This window comes from Ipomoea triloba, chromosome 11 (genome assembly GCF_003576645.1).
Source record: "Ipomoea triloba cultivar NCNSP0323 chromosome 11, ASM357664v1".
In the NCBI taxonomy this organism is placed as follows: Eukaryota; Viridiplantae; Streptophyta; class Magnoliopsida; order Solanales; family Convolvulaceae; genus Ipomoea; species Ipomoea triloba.
In genome coordinates, this window is record NC_044926.1 from 1,532,481 (window position 1) to 1,551,523 (window position 19,043).

Here is a 19,043-nt window from a genome sequence, read left to right on the forward strand (position 1 = left end):
GGGGGGGGGGGGGGGGGGGGGGGGGGGGGGGGGGGGGGGGGGGGGGGGGGGGGGGGGGGGGGGGGGGGGGGGGGGGGGGGGGGGGGGGGGGGGGGGGGGGGGGGGGGGGGGGGGGGGGGGGGGGGGGGGGGGGGGGGGGGGGGGGGCATAAATATGTAGTTACTCATCAAAAGAGGGTACCCTAAAATGAATGATTTTCACACGACAATCTAACTAAACCGCAGAGATATATTGCGGGGAGGGGTTGCATTCCTCTTCAAATTTTTCATGTCTATATCTAAACAAGGATACTCCTCTTATGATCAAATCAACTAACAGATAGCTAAGTCAGACCATACTGAACAGCACCAACCTCTCGGTGAGCAGCAACCGCTCCGAACTGAGATTGCGCCTGCATAAGTTTGGCGTCGAGAGCGACCATCTGACTATTCAGTTGGCCTACGTTAGCTTGCGCCTGGAAATACGGGTTGCTGTTAATGACGCCGTTGTTTGTTTTCTGGGTTAGCTTTGCATCAGACTGCAGCATGTGTGGTACTCTGCTGATCTGAGAGGACGCTTTCGCGACTTCTGCTCCATACTTTGCTTGGTTCTTTCCCGAGTTAGTCCTGAATGCTGCATAGTGTGGGGGAAGGACAGGGTTCTGAGGATAAGCGTGTCCATTATGCACATCTTTGATAGTTCTATCGCTCTCGAGTGGTAAAACCGGGCCGACAACTCGACCTGGTTTAGCTGAAAAATTCACCAGATAAGCGGGGTTGAGAAAGAAATTAAAGAGCATGCCCACATGAAGCAGTACACAGTATGTTGTTGGTATTTATAAGATCCGAATTTGACAAATTTACCATACCTGCTGCTGCCGCTGGCACTCTTGGTGGTGGTCGTGAAGGCTTGGGTAGATTGTTAGATACAGTCTCTGTAACTCTAACGCCGGCAGACACCTCTTCACTCGCTCGGCGAAGATCAAAAACAGACATACTTGGTTGTGTTTTCGGAGGGATGGTACTAGAATTAATCGTAGAGCTGCACAAATGTAATATTATTATTGAGAAATCCCACCAACAGTTCTTCATGGCAAGCATCTCGTCCAATAACAATGACATAAAAACTGACAGAAATGACCAAGAGCAAATTGCCCGCTTACCGTGGAACAGAGACATGTTTTCTTTCAGGAGGAATAACAGGCCCGCTTTTACCACTCTTTTCTTCAAGATAAGCAAATTGCCTTCTAAAATGACCAAGAGCACTGCATTTGTAAATGATAATTATCATTAAGTGTCCACGAAAATAGACATTGCGTCAAGGTATTATGCAACACAGTAAAAATTAGAGACCTTGGGTACAGGTAACTTGAATCGTTTCCAGACATGTAGTCCTTCAAAAGTTGGGGATGATATTCTAGTATCTCCCTAAATATTAATTCTCGGATGTCCTCCTTTGTCAGCCTCCGACGCTCAAACTCAAATTCCAACTTAGAGATTGGTAGACAGGAAGGTTCTCGCTCAATCTTGGCTAGTCCTTTAAAGTAAGGATCAGCCAATGCCTAAAGAAATCGAAATCACAAGAGTTGCAAAGATCAGTAAGCAGGTAAATGAAACAGAAGGCCAACAGATCTTACGTTGCAAAATTTACCTGTTCAGCAGTTGGCCGATCCTTTGGATCAAATGCCAACAACCTCTGCAATAGTCGAAGTGCCAATGGATCTACACTTGGAAATTTCTCACTAAAAGGAACCGGGTTCTTTTTGCGCATATCCATCAGATATTTTCTTGCCTTCTCATTACGAACCTTAAATCATCAAAAAATATTATTTCAATACAATCCTCAAAAGACCAAATATACCAGCAGCATATAACAAACAGGATAATACTGCAATTTACCACGGAAATGGTTTCTGGTGATGGTGACCCAAGAAGATCAGTGATCAATTCCAACTGATGAACAACACTTTTACCCGGGAATAGTGGTTTCCCAGTCAGTACCTCCGCAAAGATACAACCAATGCTCCAAATATCAATAGCAGGAGTATACTGCAAAAAAGCACAAAGAACAATCAACAAAGAACTGAAATATTGCTAAACAGTCGACCCAAGACCCGACACAATTACCTGAATAATAGAAAATTCAACTTCCAGGAGAGTTCAATAGTCCTCCCTGAACAAGAATTGTTATCTATACATTACTACTTAATGCACTAAGAAAATACACGGTGAATTCTAAAAGACTAGTAAGATTTAAAATGATACACATGAAAACAAAAAATGTACACTGTAAATAAAACTCCTTAAAGAATACTGTATAGAATGATATAAAGCCATTAATAGGAAGGAGGAAAGGATTAAAGAAGACTAAGGACAAACTGAAAATAACCACAAAGGAGGCACCATATGTCCCTTGCCAAAAAAAAAAAAAAATTCCTACCCAGCATTCACTCTAGCAAGTTAAAACAAATGTACCACACTGGTAAATGGAATAATAAGACCATAATCTAGGAAGTTGTTGATATTGGATATGAAGAAGAGGAGGCAGCAAAATGGTTAGAGAGAATTACCTTGGAAAAGAACGATCCACATAACTCAGGAGCCCTATACCATCTTGTAGCAACATAATCCTGCACAATGCAACAGAAAGAGAGAAGAACAACGAACTTCAGTTCAGTGCAGTTCAATTCAATAGAAGACAATCTGAGATGCTAATTCAAGAGGTTTAAAAGCAAAAACACACTATCCCAAGGAAATAAATATGGAATAAATAAACAATTAAAACAATAGAAAAACAAAACAATGAGCAAAACAAAGAAAGAGGCATACCGTCCAAAATACAGTTGTAGGTGTGTCACTAAATGAAACCCTTGCTAATCCAAAATCGCATATTTTTAGTTTGCAGTTCGCATTCGCCAATATATTTTTTGGTTTAAGATCTCTATGATAAACATTGGCTGAAATGAAATAACTGTAGGTCAGAATCAGAGAGCAAAGATCCACATTATTGTGTCCAACCATCGCATTTAACATATAAATTATGCACTGGACTATCACCTGTGTGCATATATTTCATAGCCCGTAGCATCTGGTAGAGGAAAAACCGGTGGTGCTCGTGCGTCAAGTCATCATTGGCTTTAATAACTTGATGAAGATCAGATTCCATAAGCTCAAAAACAACATATATATCTTTGAAGTCCCGCCTCGAAGGAGGAATCATAATGCGTTTGATTTCAACAATATCAGGGTGCCTCAAAATCCTAAGCAACTTCACCTCACGCAAAATTCTAATTGCATCAGAGATGTGCTCAAAAATGTCATTTATTTTCTTTATTGCTACCTTTTCCCCAGTATGAGTGTCCAGGGCTGCACAAACAACACCATAGCTCCCTTTCCCTATAATCTCCAGAATCTTATACCTGTTGGCATCCCCATACTCTGTAAAAAATTCCACCTCCTTGGAATTCTGTATACAAAAACATAGAATCAGAAACACAGGACTCAAGAGCGATAGCAAGATTCAAGTTAATGCTTAATTAGGCAAAGTAAAGATTAGATAACAAGACAACAGTATAAATGCTTAATTAGGTTAACTCAAAGATCCCTTCTTTGTTAAAACCAAATCAAATTTAGATACATAATGGCATCTATAATAAACATAAAGAAATGAAAACAGAAAGGGGAGAGATAGAGAGAGACAGAGAGAGAGAACCTTCTTGCGCTGATCTTGTTGCATCTTCTAGCAACCTAACAGCTGCACTAACGGCGTCGTTTCCTTCTTGTCCTCCCACAAGATCGCGGATCAAATTCCCAAATTAAGAACTCGGCGGAGAAAAAAATCACGAAATCCGGCGAATTAGAGCCACCGACACCGATTCCGGGCGAAGAATCCTAAGCACCGTTTCCTAACTCAATTCACCACTTCACCGACGCTCAACCACCGCCACCTAACTCATCAACTTCTCGCCAAATCTCCAAATTTTTCTTACAATATTATACGCAAAACAGAACACGCAACGGATCCGGGTTGAGATCAAGATCCAGTTGTTCCAAGAAATTAACCTAGCGATCACGGAAGAACTGAACGCTGGGTTTGGAGAGATCTGACGGAAGCGGTGCCGGTGGTGGAGGAGAGCGAAGCAACAGGAAGGAAGAAGAACGAGAAGAGAATCTGAATCAAATGTATTGGGGTCATTTTATAAAGCTAACAAAATGGTGTGGTTTTGCAATTTGCATGATTTTTAAATTTTTTTTATTTTTTAATTAGCAATTAAAATAATTTTTAATCAAATACTATATTAAAATTTCTAAACAATCCAAATAAGCCAAAAGACTTATGGTTAAGCAGCATAAGTGTGTAGCTCTTCCAAATGAGAGGTATTCAATAAGTTGATAAAGTATATATATTACATTCTAATAGAGTCAGTAGTACTAAAAAATCCAAATAATAAGTTGAGGAGATCATATCAGATCAAAAAATCAGTATTCTAGAGGATTCGATTGACTACAAGTGGTTGGGAAAATGTGTGCAAACTAGGCATAAGTTAGCCTATAACATAGCTAAACTAGGTTGCTATACATGTTTGGCAAGTCTATTATTTGATCAGCCGCCTGCATTCATTAATTAGAATATGTCACGTCAAAACCATCTATTATAGGTTATTATTACATATGTTGTAGGATTTAGTATAAATATGAAACACGCACTATCTGACAACTGGCTGCATCCATCAATTAAAATATGCCACGTCAAAATCACTTACAACAAGTTATTATTTGCACCTGTTGTAGTCTTTAATATAATTAAGAATCACACACTATTTAACCACCACCTACCTCCACCAATTAAAACACGCTATGAAAATATCACTTGTTATAAGATACGGAGTATCATAGTACATGTTATAGGCTTTAATATAAATAGAAATTGTGTTTTAAGCAATTAATCATTTTACTTACATTGTAACTTGCACTAACATTAACACTAAAATTATATCAAAATTATTCCAGGTCTTAGAGTTCATTCAACTTTTAAATAATTAATTTATTTTAATATAATAATTAATAAAGCGAAACGGCATCTTGAGCGTGCATGTGAGTTTGGAAACGGCTCCGGTAGATCAACGGCAGATAATTCACGGTCGTTATCGGCGACTCGTTGTAATTTCCACGAATGTTGGGGGCCAATTTGGTTCATTCAAGCGTTAATTTCGGTACGGCCTGCTTTTATCGAATCCTGATTTAACTTGGCAAATTATGCTATGGACTCGGATTCACCTTGTAATGTATTCTGATTTATGTTTATAATTAGTATAGTGCCCGTGCGATGCACGGGATAAAAATTGTTAAACTTATTGCCCAATTGTATGCAATAATAATAATTTAAATTATTATATTCAGAAAACATCAGATAAAAAATTAAAAATTATATTTAAATTACAAATGGAACAAATAAAAAACAAACATGCAAATGGTAAACAACAAATATTCAAATACAACTTATATTATTAATAAGAACAATTTTTTACAATATTACAAATTATTGAAAACTTGATGATATACAACGTTAGTGGTTGATGTAGAAGTTGTACTTGAGTCGTTGGCAATCACTATTTAAAGACCATTTGAATTGTTAATTCGAGATGTAGCGACATACAATTAGCCATGTACCCGTGCAATGCACGGACTAAATATTAGTAATATTAATATTAAATTATATATGGTAATTAATATTGTTTTTATTAAATTAAAATTTAATATTTGAAAATTTTTAAAATTTATATTTTTCATAGTTTAACCTTTAAACACCGATTTCTTTAGTAGCAAATTCACATGTGATAACGTTTAATCTTGACTTTCATTAATAATCATTGCATTTAATAGCATCAACGGGAACAATATTCTTTGAAATTTAAATGACAATCTTGTATTATACATGCGAGGAATCAAACTTTTGATCCTTAGTTAGCACCATTCATTATCTAGGTTACAATAACATGATATGCTAACTTGGTGATTACCAAGGGAATGGTCTATATTTCTTAACAACATGACCGGTGAATCCATTTTCAAGGTTAATTAATGGTTGTTCACAAAAATGTATTGAACTATTATTTGAACAAATTTTCAAGTAATCATTAAAATAATCAAATAGAACTATTATTTGAGAAACATAATATATCCTCACCGTTAATAACAACACTGAAAGGTGTACAAAATGATATTTAGAATACACCAAAAGTCATGTCCTTGATTTGTTTAATGAGCATAATTATTTATGGATGATGTTCTAACATTTTGACTACATGATAAATATATATATATATATATGTATATATATATAAACTTATTTAACTTCATGTATTATAAATAAATTATTTGTTTGACGTATATTATTTATTTAACAACACAATAATACCTCTAATACACCAAAAATTCAAGATTATTATAATAATATTTAACATATAATATATTACACAATTAAAGTAACAAAACTAATGAAAACCAAAATTCAATAAATACAAACAATATAATATATTAATTATGCTTAAATTTAATAATATGAATATTAGATAATTAAAGCAACAAAACTAATCAAAACCAAATATTGCGATTAATCAAATTTGGGGAACTAAAAAACAGCATCAAACTGCATAGCCTCACCCTTCAGCCCTCACCATGACACACACACACACACACACATATATATATTTATACACACACATATATATACACACACATATACATATATATATTACACCGTATATGATCTTGAAGTATTGAAGGTATAGCAAGTTTGGAAGAAGAAAAAAAAATTCAAATCCAAAGGCTATGAGCAGTGAGTTGTGAGTTTTGAGCAAAATCTTGAAAACCAAGCTCTGTTCTGCATGTCTTATCATTTTAAATTTAGAACTTTAATGATTAATCAAATCCAAAAAAAACAACATCTCACTGCATATATATGTAATAATTAATCCACAGTACTGTGACATGGACTCAATGCCCATGGCTACTTTGATTTAATAATTTAATAATTAATATAAAAATACAAATAATAATTACTGGTAATAAAAAAAATAAAAATAAAGCAAGAATGCAGGATGTAAGCTTTCAAGCCTCCTATGGAGAAATTGGTCGTCAAGACTATCAGTAAATCAACCCTCCATCTCCATTTCTCCACCTGGGAATATAAAGCAAATGGGTGAATGTTTAAAAAAAAAAAAAAAAAGAATATCGTATTATTCAACATTGATCCATATCTTCTTCCTCACTCACTCTCCCTCTTCTTCCTCCCTCTCGTCGAAAACACTCACCCGGACGCCACATGCCTCAGTATTCCGGGCGAAACTCCGGCATCCTTTCTTCCCTCTCACGGCCGTCGAGTTGGTGGGGATATAGCGGTCGGCGAGGCTGCGAGGCTGTAACTGGCGTGACCATTTCCTCGACGAAGCAGCTTACTTTTTTTCGTTGCTTATCCCCTCTGCGGTGAAGCTCGCTTCGATCTGGGCAATAAAAATGTAAGAGGTCCTTTATTACTTTATTATCTCTTTCTTTTCTTATTTTTAACATAAATAAAAAGTTGATAAATGTAAAAAAAAAAAAAAATAAATAAAAATAGAGGAAGTACTTACAATAAATCACCTCTTGTTTCCTGCTGTTTATCTCTCTTTGTGCTTCAATTCAAATGTGAGATTTCATAACAGAGCATGTAGTATTTATAGGTTATTTTCTCCCAAAATTCAAATTCAAAAATATGAAATCATTATTTTTAGCACCTGCATGCTTTTAATGCACATACCTTGTAAAACTAAACATCATATTGGTAAATGATATAAATTTATTACCTTTTATTCAATGTATATATCTTTATCTTTATTAGTCAAAAAGTATTTAATAGCATTGGAAAACAGAATATACAAAACAACTAATATCAAGGCCCAAGTGTGCATTAAATATGAAAAATCAGATTACTTTTTCGAGTTAATACCACAAATGGTCATCTGACTATTGGGCTAATACTCCTTTTAGTCCTCGACTTTCAATTCGACCACAAATGGTCCTCTGACTTTCATTTTTGACCACAAATAGTCCTCCATTAAAAATTCTGTTAAATAGATGTTAAATCTAGGGGTATTATCGTCAAATTGATATATATAATTGTCATAAAATAAAAATGTTTACAATTTTTCACCAACAAACATAATTGAAAAATTAACAAATATAAATAATCCTAAATAAAAAGACAATACACATTATTCTTGTAATTATGCATACAAAATGAAAATTTAATATTAGAGTTATCTGTTTTTAATTTAACCAACAAATTAAAATGGAAGAATTTTTTTAAAACCTTGTTTCCATAATTTTCATGGTTGTTCATACATGGATGATTAATAGTTTTCACTCTTCATTAATCGATCAAACATTTTGTTTGGGACATAACTGAAGGTCGCCACCGTTGAATTAATATAATTAATCAAGTACAAATTGCAAACATTAATTATGGAATTTTTTTAAAATTTGTTCATTTATGTGATTTGTCACGTCCATTTTGTTATATTAACTTAATGTTTATTAATGTTTGAAATTAATTATGGTGTCATATAATTCTCAAAAAGAAGTAATCATAATAATATTAATTAATTTGACGATATTACCCCTAGATTTAACACCTATTTAACCGAAATCTTAGCGGAAGACTATTTATTGTCAAAAATGAAAGTCAAAGGACCATTTGTGGTCGAATTGAAAGTCGAGGACTAAAAGGAGTACTAGCCTAATAGTCAGAGGACCATTTGTGGTATTAACTCCTTCATCTATTAAGCTATTTATTTATTTTTATTTTAAAAGGAAAAATATCCCCAAAATTTTGGGCGGGAATTTTTGGCTCTCTTCATTTTGCTTTTTATATATATAGAGATATAGAGATTTTAGAATTTTATGTTAATAATTTTAGAACCCTATATATAAAATAACATTATTCAATATTTACAATTATGTTATATAGATTCAAAAATTATATTATACTGTTAAATACAAAGTTATGAAATTGTAAATATAGAATTCTGTAATTGTGAATATGAACGCGATCCACATTGCAATGTGAACCCGAGTCCATAGTATAACAACCGTAACTTTACCAACGGCGTGATTGGACGATTTTCGTATTTGAGAACTTGACAAGAAATTTGTGGACGTTTCATTTAACGGCTGCCCTTTTTCGTTTCTTTTGTTTTTTGTTTTTTGTTTTTTTCTTTTTTTACAATTCAATTATAATCTAAAAAAATCTGAATCATTAATCATTCGGCAAGAAAATAATAAGGATTTTGAGCTTGAAATTTTGTTTGTAGGAATCGAAGAAAACAAAAGGAGATGGGAAGCAGTTCATGTTAATGTTTATTTCTCTTTATTAACGTCCTCCAAAAAAGTAAACATAATAATGATACTAAGCATGGGTCCTAGCCTTTAATTAGTGGTAATATGCCTAATTCAAGAAAGGTACTAATTTTTATGTGGTTTGGGCTTAGAGGTTATAATACTTACATTATAATTATATTTCGGTTCAATTCTTTTCTAAAAATAAAGAATAATTCAAATAGTTTAAAATTTTGTAAAAGTCAATTTTGATTTTTTTTTTGAAAGAAAGTCAATTTTGAATTTATGCGCTCTAGATTAATTTTAGGTGATTTATACCTCTAATTGAACTACAAAACTCAGAGGAATGACAATCTATTGTGTGTGTGTGTGTATATATATATATGTTATTTACCTCTTGCAAGAATGGAAGGACAATGTGTTAGTAATTTTCAAAAAAAAAATGTGTTAGCCTTTAACTTGCCTTTTAGGTAAAGTGGGGAACCAATTCACCTTTTGGTTTTTAATAAAGTTAAAATTAGTAGTACTATTATAATATTATTAATATAGTATATTTTAAGAGTGAGATCCAATTATATAATGTAAAAAAGATAAATAATGATAAATTTTAAATGTGATTATGTGATAGTAAAACTCACTGTAAAAGTGAGAGAGTATTTTAGTAATGCAAATAGTTTTAGTTTTGATTTTATTTGAGTTAGAGTTGTTAAATCAACTCGATAACAGCCTCTACTTAGGCTTTAAGTTTTTTTTTTTGTTTTTGTTTTTTTTTTTAACTTAGGCTTTAAGTTAAAAAAAAAAAAACAAATTAAAGAAATAAGAGATTGAGATAAATTAGCGTGTATGTTATAGATGCTCTAATTTTTCGGAGATATTGTGTGAGGTTACCCAAGTCAAGTTAGATTCTAACATTTAGACTAGACCGTCTAGGAGGCCAATTTCATCATCTCTCAGATCACTAGCAATTGAGACTGGCAAGTTGTTTATCCAGCTAAATTGAGTATCCCGAATTCTTCTTTCAATTCGTTAACAATCTTGCCCATAAACTAACGTGTATGTTACTTTATACACTTATACCTGCTTTAATTTGATTAATAACTATGTGCCTTATATATTTGTTGAATTATCAAAATTATCAATTAGCGTATAATAACAAATATCATTAAAGCCAATAATAACACAAGAAGATTTATAGTGGAATGTAATTTTCAGCCACCATAGCTTGCTGTCACACTAATAAATGGTTGAAAAAGAAAATCAGCAAAATGTATGGCTATGCTAGCTAGAAGTTGCCTTTAACCTATGGAAATCTTATCTATTTTTGAAGTCATTTAGACACTTCACCACACAATAAAAAAGACACTCACTTCAAAAGGATGGATGAGTGAATAGGTGGGTGCGATTTTCTAAATAAAAGGTAATGAATTCAATTATTGCTAACACCGTCATGGTCAAGCTCATCGAACATGGCCTTCCTAACTAGTACAGTTTATATCTCCTGTGTGATTTGCAGACTATTACACATAAGCAAATTTTATCGCGTACACACTCTTAATTAGGTAGTGATTGTAGGGTCTTATCATCCACCCCCCACACACACACAAAAGACACCCTCATATCGGGTGACCAAAGCAAGTAGTAAAAATAGGCGATTTTTAATTGTGTGTGACTCCCGTATTTATAAAGTCATGATTTTGTATTTATTATTAATAAATTATATATGTTATGGAAAATAAGACTATTTCTAATAGCTACTTATAAATCAACTGACTTATTATGAGTTATCGATTCAAATTTTTATTTATTTTTTAGTTTTGTAGTAAGTTTTATTAAATGATTGGAAAACGGGTTAATTGCAGTTGACTTGATATAAGGTGATTTTGTATCCTTAAGATACCAAATTATTTGTCTTAGTTACATTACGCAATCAATATATTATATAGGACAATTCCCATCCAATAAAGATTAATATTAATATAATATTCATGTTAACAAAACATAATATAATCAATTAACTAGTTTAGTAGTTTACAAAGGAATCTCAGCTCGTTATATAATGCATGTGGACATAAAGCTTTTTAATTTTTTGATTTTTTTTATATATAAAAGAGAAAAACAAAAATGTATTATCTCGAAACACCTCTTTAATAATTCATCTGTGTTAAATAAGATTTTGAGACTTTTTGATACTAAATCGTTATTCAAATCTCATGAGATCAGATGAGACTAATAATAAAATGTGATAAAATATTTATCTAAAACAACTCTTCCGAATACGTTTTATTTTAATTGAGTAATTAATGTAACAAAACTATATATATAGACACAAATGCAAACAAAAAAGAATTCTCACATGGTAGATTAGATGGATGGCGTAGGCGTGGGGTAGGTGGGGTGTCCGGGGTAGGGGGTTTGGTGTGACATATATATATATAATGAATAATGTTTGAAAGCAATATAGTATAATGTATAGGTAGAGTGAAATATGTGGAGGAGATGATGTTGATGGACCGACCACTGTGTATTTCAACTTGCAGACCACAAGTGCGGCAAACTCTCCTGTCAATTGTGACGTGTGGTGGGCAAACTTTTTTATTATAATTTTTTTTTTGAGTATTATTAACTCTTTTACAATACAGTATCTATGGATACATATTTTTTTCAATCTATTGAAACACAACGAGTCAATATCCATTGAGATTTGAACATGTGACCTTCTGTTTAAGAGAGTCACAACTATGGCGCATAGTTTAATTTTGTTGGCAAGCATAAAGTGTGAGATTCATATCCAACCAAGGATTCACCAACATTACTTTCGAGATGGACTCCGTAGCCGTGGTTCAGTCTTAACACGAGAAGAAGACACACCCATGATCTCTAACAGATTAGTCGCTGACTGTAAACTCCTCATGAGTCAATTCCGGAACGTCAAGATAACCCACATCTACCGGGAATGAACTACTTGCACTGATTTCTTGGCAAACATGGCTCCTCCAGATGACCTGATCGAGCTTCTTCAACGGGATGCTTCGGGCCTTGCCTACAGCAGACGCCGTTAAACTCTCGGGACCTTACGGTCCCTCCTCCTCACCAAAAAAAAAAAAAAAAAGATCCAACCAATATAGAAAGGTATATTACCAGAATTAGCCTTGTCGTGAATATTGATATACAAACATTTGGGACGGTGGGGCATTTGAGATTAGGTATCAGATATAAAATATGGTATCTAATTTTATAAAGTGAAAAATCATTGTGATTTAATTAAGTAGCTTTACTGACTGAAATCAGCACATGATTTAGCATATTCTTTGAAGTTTCCTCTGGTAAGGGTTTTGTCTAGTAGTCCTATGGCTCCCAAACAAAGAGATTTTTTTTTCTTCTTTTTCTATCAATTATTACATGTCTTACATTGTTATATATACTTGCCGTACATTACATATATAAAAGATCACAAAAATTAATATAAATATAAAATTGACTTAATTGATGAGTATGGGTAGTACATTAATTATATTCTTTTTAATTGAGTTCACACAATATAGTAATTCAGTTTAATTATATGTTATATATGTATAATTTGTACAAATTGATTAAAAAAAATGAGACTCTTGTGCGCAGTAAACAAAGATCTAGTCTCTGTGTTCAATTGAGTTACCATGATTTACATATATTCTTCCAAATGCATTGTCCGACAGGAGTGTGGGGGATCTTAGGGTTGGGGACCTTTGCTTACTGCACATAAAGAGTCTATCATTTTGAGTCAGTCAATTATGAACAACTTACAACTTTTATAAAGCTGATTTCATTCATAATTCACATTTAAATAGTAACGTGTGAACTTTTCTATAGATAAAAAAATAATAATAAAGGAAATTGTTTGTGGAGGCTTAATGACACGTTTTTGGTTGGTATGAGATTTACTGATTACAACACAATAGGAAGGAATCACGTGGTAAAATGAGGCACGTGTTATGATGGTCCATGGCATCTGCATGTTCCTCGCAATCATTAACGTTTTACCGGCCACCTCTGAAAACTTGTCTTCACGGGATGGAAATGGATAGATCCATATATATATGTTTCTTGATCTTCACAAAAAGAAATCAAAAGTAAAGTAAAGAAAAAGATGTGTGAATTCGCAGGCATTGAAGTTCAAAGACCTGGCTGTGTCGGCACTATGCAGGCTTGGGCTGATTATAAGTTTAATTTGGAGAATAATTGGACTTACGATATGTCTTGGCCTGAAATGCGCACGACACGGAGAAAGATGGGCCAGAATATGGAACACCGACCCAATCACTAGTCTTTCGTAATTTATATCGTGGATCAGGGTACACAATGGATTATGCATCATGTATCAAAATGTTATGAGATGAGTTCTGTGTATTATAGGCAATCATTCTATGTATTCTAGGCAACCGTTCTGTGTGTTCAGTGTATTTATGTTAGTAACACATGTTGTGATGTGTTTGTGCATTCGAATGTTTAGAATGATGAGTTCTGTGTATTTTATGTCAATATTCTGTGTATTCATGTTTTTAACACATGTTGTGATATGTTTGTGCATTTGAATGTTAGGAGGATGAGTTCTGTGTATTTTATGTCAATATTCTGTGTATTCTAAGTAACTATTCTGTGTATTCTAGACAAGAATTCTATGTATTATAGACAATAAATTCTCTAGAGCCACGCTCGCATCCACCAACATCAAAACGACATTGCTTCGGACTAGGGTCTACAGTGCATTGTAGATCTGGTCCTCGATATAAAGATTGCTCAAACCTCGTCAACGTGTCTACGAGAAAGCCTCAATCTTGAACGACTAAATTTCTAGATGACTACATTTCCAAGATTGTCTTTTTCCGGATAACTGGCGGCTGTACAACCGGAATTAATGTATCTCCTAATGCCATGTTTTCGAATAGACGACGACCACCACAAATTGGGAGCAATAAAACCGAAAACAAAAGTAAAAAATCAAATCCAAGGGTTCATATATATGTGGTTCATTTTCATCCACTAGAATGTTTGGCTTTCATTGAATTTTAGTCTCCTTAGTAAATAAAATTTTGGCTTGTTCCTTTGAACAACGTTCAAATTGGGTAGCCACCGTCGTCCCCGAGCTGAAACTTGCAGTTTTCATCGCCAAAGGCTCGAGCTTTGCCGCTCTTCTGTGATGGGTTCCCGGAAATTTTGAAGCCCGATAAAGTTTCCGGTGTGGGTTCTTGATTTTCCGGGCTGGTGTGAGCTTTTTAAGGAACACTTCGAGGAGTCCGAGGATGATGTCTGCTGCCTACCATAATCTTGAGTTTGGGAGGACGAGGTTGAACTCTCCGGCTTGCGGCTGTTCCTCCAATTCCTCCATTGATAAGCACTCTGCCAAGAAATTTCTGCTCAGAAACGTTAACAATGGAGGGGGAGGAGGGTTCAGAGCTCGGAAACTGCTGTGTTGCCGGCGTGAAATTGGGCGGTGTAATGTGTTCTCCACTAAGGCTCCTGAGAGTTTCCTCAATGGTAATTTAATTTCTCACTATGTGTAATTGTTGAAGAATTTGTAGGTGTATGAACATCCTGGGATTAACTTTGTTGCTGTCCTGTCACAGGAGTCACACCTGATTCATCTCCAATGTTGGATTTGAAGAAAGACAGTGGAAGCCCTATTTCAGTGGCAAATTTGTTTGAAGTGGTGACTGATGATCTCCTGACACTGAACAAGAATTTGCAATCTGTGAGTATTGTCTGAAACATGATTCATGTTTTTTTTTCACCTTAAGTAATGCTCCTTGTGTTTTGTTATCCATGATTTGGGAGTGTATATGGCTATGAAATCAATGGCCCTGTTTGTTAAATGGCGGTTGATAGCTGTTAGCTGATTGGGTTAGAAGGTATGATTAATTGATAATATTAGCTGATTGTAGAGAGGTATTTGATAAATTAGTTGTTAGTTGATAGCTGTTTGATATACTTTCTTTTCTTAAAAAGCTAATTGAAAAAGTTGTTTTGGAGTTACAAAAAGTTGATTAACCAAACACTTATATTGATTTTTTAACCAAGTCAAACAACTAATAGTGGCCAAATAAGCTAAAATTGGCTGATAGGCTAACTATTTTACCAAACAGGGCCAATATCTTTGTGAGAAAGGAAATGCATATGACCTTACAATCTTACATTAGAACACAATAAGGATTGCATACATATGCTTCCTCAGAAAGTTAGTCCTAGAATGATGCAGACATGTTGCACACAATTCTTGTCGATGTTTTTATGCTTAGAACCGACTCGTTTAGTTGTTTTGGTGATGAACGAGAAGAATATGGAATTAGAAGAAGTTTTGTTTTGACATCAGTGCTTAAGAATGTGACAGTAATAAGTTATAATACAAGTGATAGTAGTTGGCTAGTTGCTACCACGTCAAGTGATGCTTATTTAGCATTTTGAAGCGCGTTTTGCACACAATTCTTCTTATGTTTTTATGCTTAGAAGCAACTTGTTTAGTTGTTTTGGCTATGAACGAGAAGAATATGGAATTAGAAGAAGTTTTGCTTTGGTATTAGTACTTACCAATGTTTCTATCCTTTGCCTGGCATAAGTACATTCGATCGCCTTATATGTGTGTCTAACGGATATTGTCTCTTAGATTGTCGGTGCGGAGAACCCTGTTTTAATGTCTGCTGCAGAGCAGATATTCAGTGCTGGTGGCAAGAGGATGAGGCCCGCTTTAGTTTTCCTTGTTTCCCGAGCGACAGCAGAAACTGCGGGTCTAAAGTAAGAACGCAATACGGTGTTTTTGTTATATGGACTAACGCCTAATTACTGACAACCTCAAAATTCGTAAAATGTTTATTCTCGTCCACCAGGGAACTCACCAAGGAACACAGGCGGCTGGCTGAAATCATTGAAATGATCCACACTGCGAGCCTGATACACGATGATGTGTTGGATGAAAGCGACATGCGGAGAGGTAAGCCGTTTTCTTGAACGAAAGCATACTCGGCATTTTGGCAATCAACCCGCTAATTGAGCCATATTTCTTATTCACTCTCTGAATCGACACGCTATCTGTAGGAAAGGAAACCGTTCATCAGATATATGGCACGAGGGTAGCGGTGCTTGCTGGTGATTTTATGTTTGCACAATCGTCGTGGTACCTAGCTAACCTCGAAAACATTGAAGTCATAAAGCTCATAAGTCAGGTAAATTATGGTTCCTAATTCCTATATAGCTTCTCTTAGTATAACTTATGGTACTAGAACTCTATAATTTACTGTTCTCGAGACGCCATATTAGGTCATCAAAGACTTTGCGAGCGGTGAAATAAAGCAGGCGTCGAGTTTATTCGACTGTGATGTGAGATTGGAGGATTACTTAATCAAGAGTTACTACAAAACGGCCTCGTTGATTGCTGCAAGCACCAAGGGAGCCGCCATATTCAGCGGGGTCGACAGCGAGATCAGCGAGCAGATGTATCAATACGGGAGGAACCTCGGTCTATCGTTCCAGATCGTGGACGACATACTCGACTTCACTCAATCAGCAGAGCAGCTCGGGAAACCGGCCGGGAGCGACCTGGCCAAGGGCAACCTGACAGCGCCGGTGATATTTGCGCTAGAAAACGAGCCAAAACTGCGGGACATGATCGAATCTGAATTCTGCGAGGCGGGTGCTCTCGAGGAAGCCATTGGCGTGGTGAAGAGCTGCGGGGGCATCGCGAGAGCTCAGGAGCTGGCGAGAGAGAAAGCGGGTATCGCGATTCGGAACCTCGAATGCTTGCCTCCGAGCCCTTTCCGCGTCGCTCTTGAGGAAATGGTGCTGTATAATCTCGAAAGAGTTAAGTAGAAGAAGAAGAATAACACACAATTTGGATCAAAGCACAGCTCAAATCTACACTGTTCTTGTAAAACATTTAGTTTTACCTAAGGGGGAAGAGCTGTTTAAGTCTGTTCCTCTTGCATATAGTAGTGCTATTGATTTTCAGTGTTTGTATACTCATAAAAGCCCAGAAGCAATGACTTTTGGTCCCTGTATACTTTAACAAATACATCAATTTTTTATTTTTCTTTTTATAATCTTCATTGCTGTACATTGAAGGTACTCCTAGTCAATGATAGTATATATATGATGGCTTCTTTTTTTTTTTTTTAAAATACATTTTGCTTTGGAATTGCTGTTGAGCTATTGCCACGCTACCGACTAATATTCACTTCTCACATTTGGCCCCTAATTGTTAATTTGCCACATTTTTACATAAGTATGTTTTTGTTTTCACATTTGATATCGGCTGAATCTCCGTTAATTACTTGTTTGACAATGTAAAATTTTCAAGTTGGACTTTGCTTTATTAGATAGATATGCTCTTCAAATATGATGTTAAAAAAAAATAATTACATACACCTTCCTCCTAAAAGAACAAATCTCTCTCCATAATATACCATTGAAGACAAACATAACATATATGACTATATTAACAATAAATATAACATATTACATGATTGAAGCTGTGTGCGTGAAGCACAAATTATTCACCACTTAGGATAAAACGTACACTCACATATTGATGGTACATTATAGAAGATCGAGCCAAGTAACAATCTGCGTAGGAACAGACGCAGAAAGTGCTACGATTTGCGTCTTTTTTTACAATAGACTCAGATTTTATGATCAATCTGTGTCTGTTGTAAAACATACTATACATACATAAATTGGTCTCTACGATAGACGCACATGCAATGGCTCATTTTGTTCTGGTGATAGACTAGATTCCAAACAAAGCCATGATCAATGGAATAAGATGAGGAAGGAGACGGTATAGACCATAAATAAGTGCACCTGTGGCACCAACAGCCTGCAAATTTAATATTTCTATTATTACATACTAATCAGGAGAAGATCGATCAGACATGCATATATGAATGCAATTCAAACTGTGAGAGAGATATCTGGCAACCCAAGATGAGATGAAATGGAATTAATTAAGGTGGGGAAACAAGATTGAATTAATTTGCTTACAGCAATTGTGGAGGCGATGTATCCTGGTTTCTCACGACGACCAACTTTGCCACAGATCAGAATGAAGGCAGCAATATACCATGGGACAGCAACAAGAAAGAAACCACTAATGAACCTTCAAGAAAACAATTAAGAAACACATATATAATATAACTGTAAGTTTCTGCCACTGTTCGAAGGTATACACTATCTAGGTATATAAACCCTATTCAGTAAAGGACTACAGGGATGGAGATAAACTAGTTTAGATTGTCCAGGGTTAACCGATTCAAATAAAGAAAACCAATAATTCGCTATTGCAGAAAATTGAACTTGTAGCCTTGTATTTGAATGGATTGTCCCAAGTTTTTCGAAAACTTACATGCACCAGCCAGTGCCACAACCGCAGCAAGGTAGAGGCCGCCGATCATCTGCCATAACAATATCAAATCACTAATTAATATTAGCTGTAAATTAAATAGATTACATGCATTATTTCAAGAAAACTTCATTTAATTTGCATGCATTTCAAGAGCTTGAATTGAAGGTTCCACCTGGAGCGCCCCCAAGTAGAGGTTGCCTTTCCCGGTCTCCATCGTCACGGGCATGGCGGCGGTGGCTGCTTTCCTTGTTACCCATTGAAGAAATAGCAGACTGTACTTTATTAATTTGCAGAAATTGATAGTTAATTAATTGGCTTATTAA

At 35.1% G+C, this 19,043-nt stretch overlaps 3 protein-coding genes and 1 long non-coding RNA gene across 5 annotated transcripts; 1 reads left to right on the forward strand and 3 right to left on the reverse strand.

Annotated features, from left to right (window-relative positions):
• Window positions 1-194: 194 nt before the first annotated feature.
• On the reverse strand, window positions 195-4,146 carry LOC115996683 (mitogen-activated protein kinase 19). Of its 2 annotated transcripts, none has more exons than XM_031236035.1 (10): window positions 3,691-4,146; window positions 3,036-3,444; window positions 2,808-2,935; window positions 2,549-2,608; window positions 1,878-2,027; window positions 1,661-1,785; window positions 1,332-1,532; window positions 1,142-1,243; window positions 848-1,020; window positions 195-729 (listed from the first exon to the last, which is right to left on the reverse strand). In XM_031236035.1, the coding sequence occupies exons 1-10, from the start codon at window positions 3,712-3,714 to the stop codon at window positions 323-325; spliced, it is 1,779 nt and encodes a 592-aa protein (XP_031091895.1). In that variant the 5' UTR covers window positions 3,715-4,146; the 3' UTR covers window positions 195-322. The 2 variants fall into 2 exon arrangements, with proteins under 2 accessions (XP_031091895.1, XP_031091894.1); XM_031236034.1 differs by having other exon boundaries at window positions 1,332-1,540; window positions 1,630-1,785; window positions 3,691-4,145.
• Window positions 4,147-6,870: 2,724 nt separating this feature from the next.
• On the reverse strand, window positions 6,871-7,734 carry LOC115995637. The gene is made up of 3 exons (XR_004093543.1): window positions 7,610-7,734; window positions 7,292-7,480; window positions 6,871-7,158 (listed from the first exon to the last, which is right to left on the reverse strand). It is a non-coding gene; the product is annotated as an uncharacterized LOC115995637 (long non-coding RNA).
• A 6,629-nt stretch (window positions 7,735-14,363) lies between these two features.
• LOC115997059 (solanesyl diphosphate synthase 1, chloroplastic) lies at window positions 14,364-17,467 on the forward strand. Its single transcript, XM_031236522.1, has 6 exons — window positions 14,364-14,867; window positions 14,957-15,081; window positions 15,991-16,118; window positions 16,211-16,314; window positions 16,419-16,546; window positions 16,641-17,467. The coding sequence occupies exons 1-6, from the start codon at window positions 14,633-14,635 to the stop codon at window positions 17,187-17,189; spliced, it is 1,269 nt and encodes a 422-aa protein (XP_031092382.1). The 5' UTR covers window positions 14,364-14,632; the 3' UTR covers window positions 17,190-17,467.
• Window positions 17,468-17,784: 317 nt separating this feature from the next.
• LOC115997604 (60S ribosomal protein L18a-like protein) lies at window positions 17,785-19,043 on the reverse strand. Its single transcript, XM_031237193.1, has 4 exons — window positions 18,893-19,043; window positions 18,721-18,769; window positions 18,360-18,474; window positions 17,785-18,195 (listed from the first exon to the last, which is right to left on the reverse strand). The coding sequence occupies exons 1-4, from the start codon at window positions 18,975-18,977 to the stop codon at window positions 18,106-18,108; spliced, it is 339 nt and encodes a 112-aa protein (XP_031093053.1). The 5' UTR covers window positions 18,978-19,043; the 3' UTR covers window positions 17,785-18,105.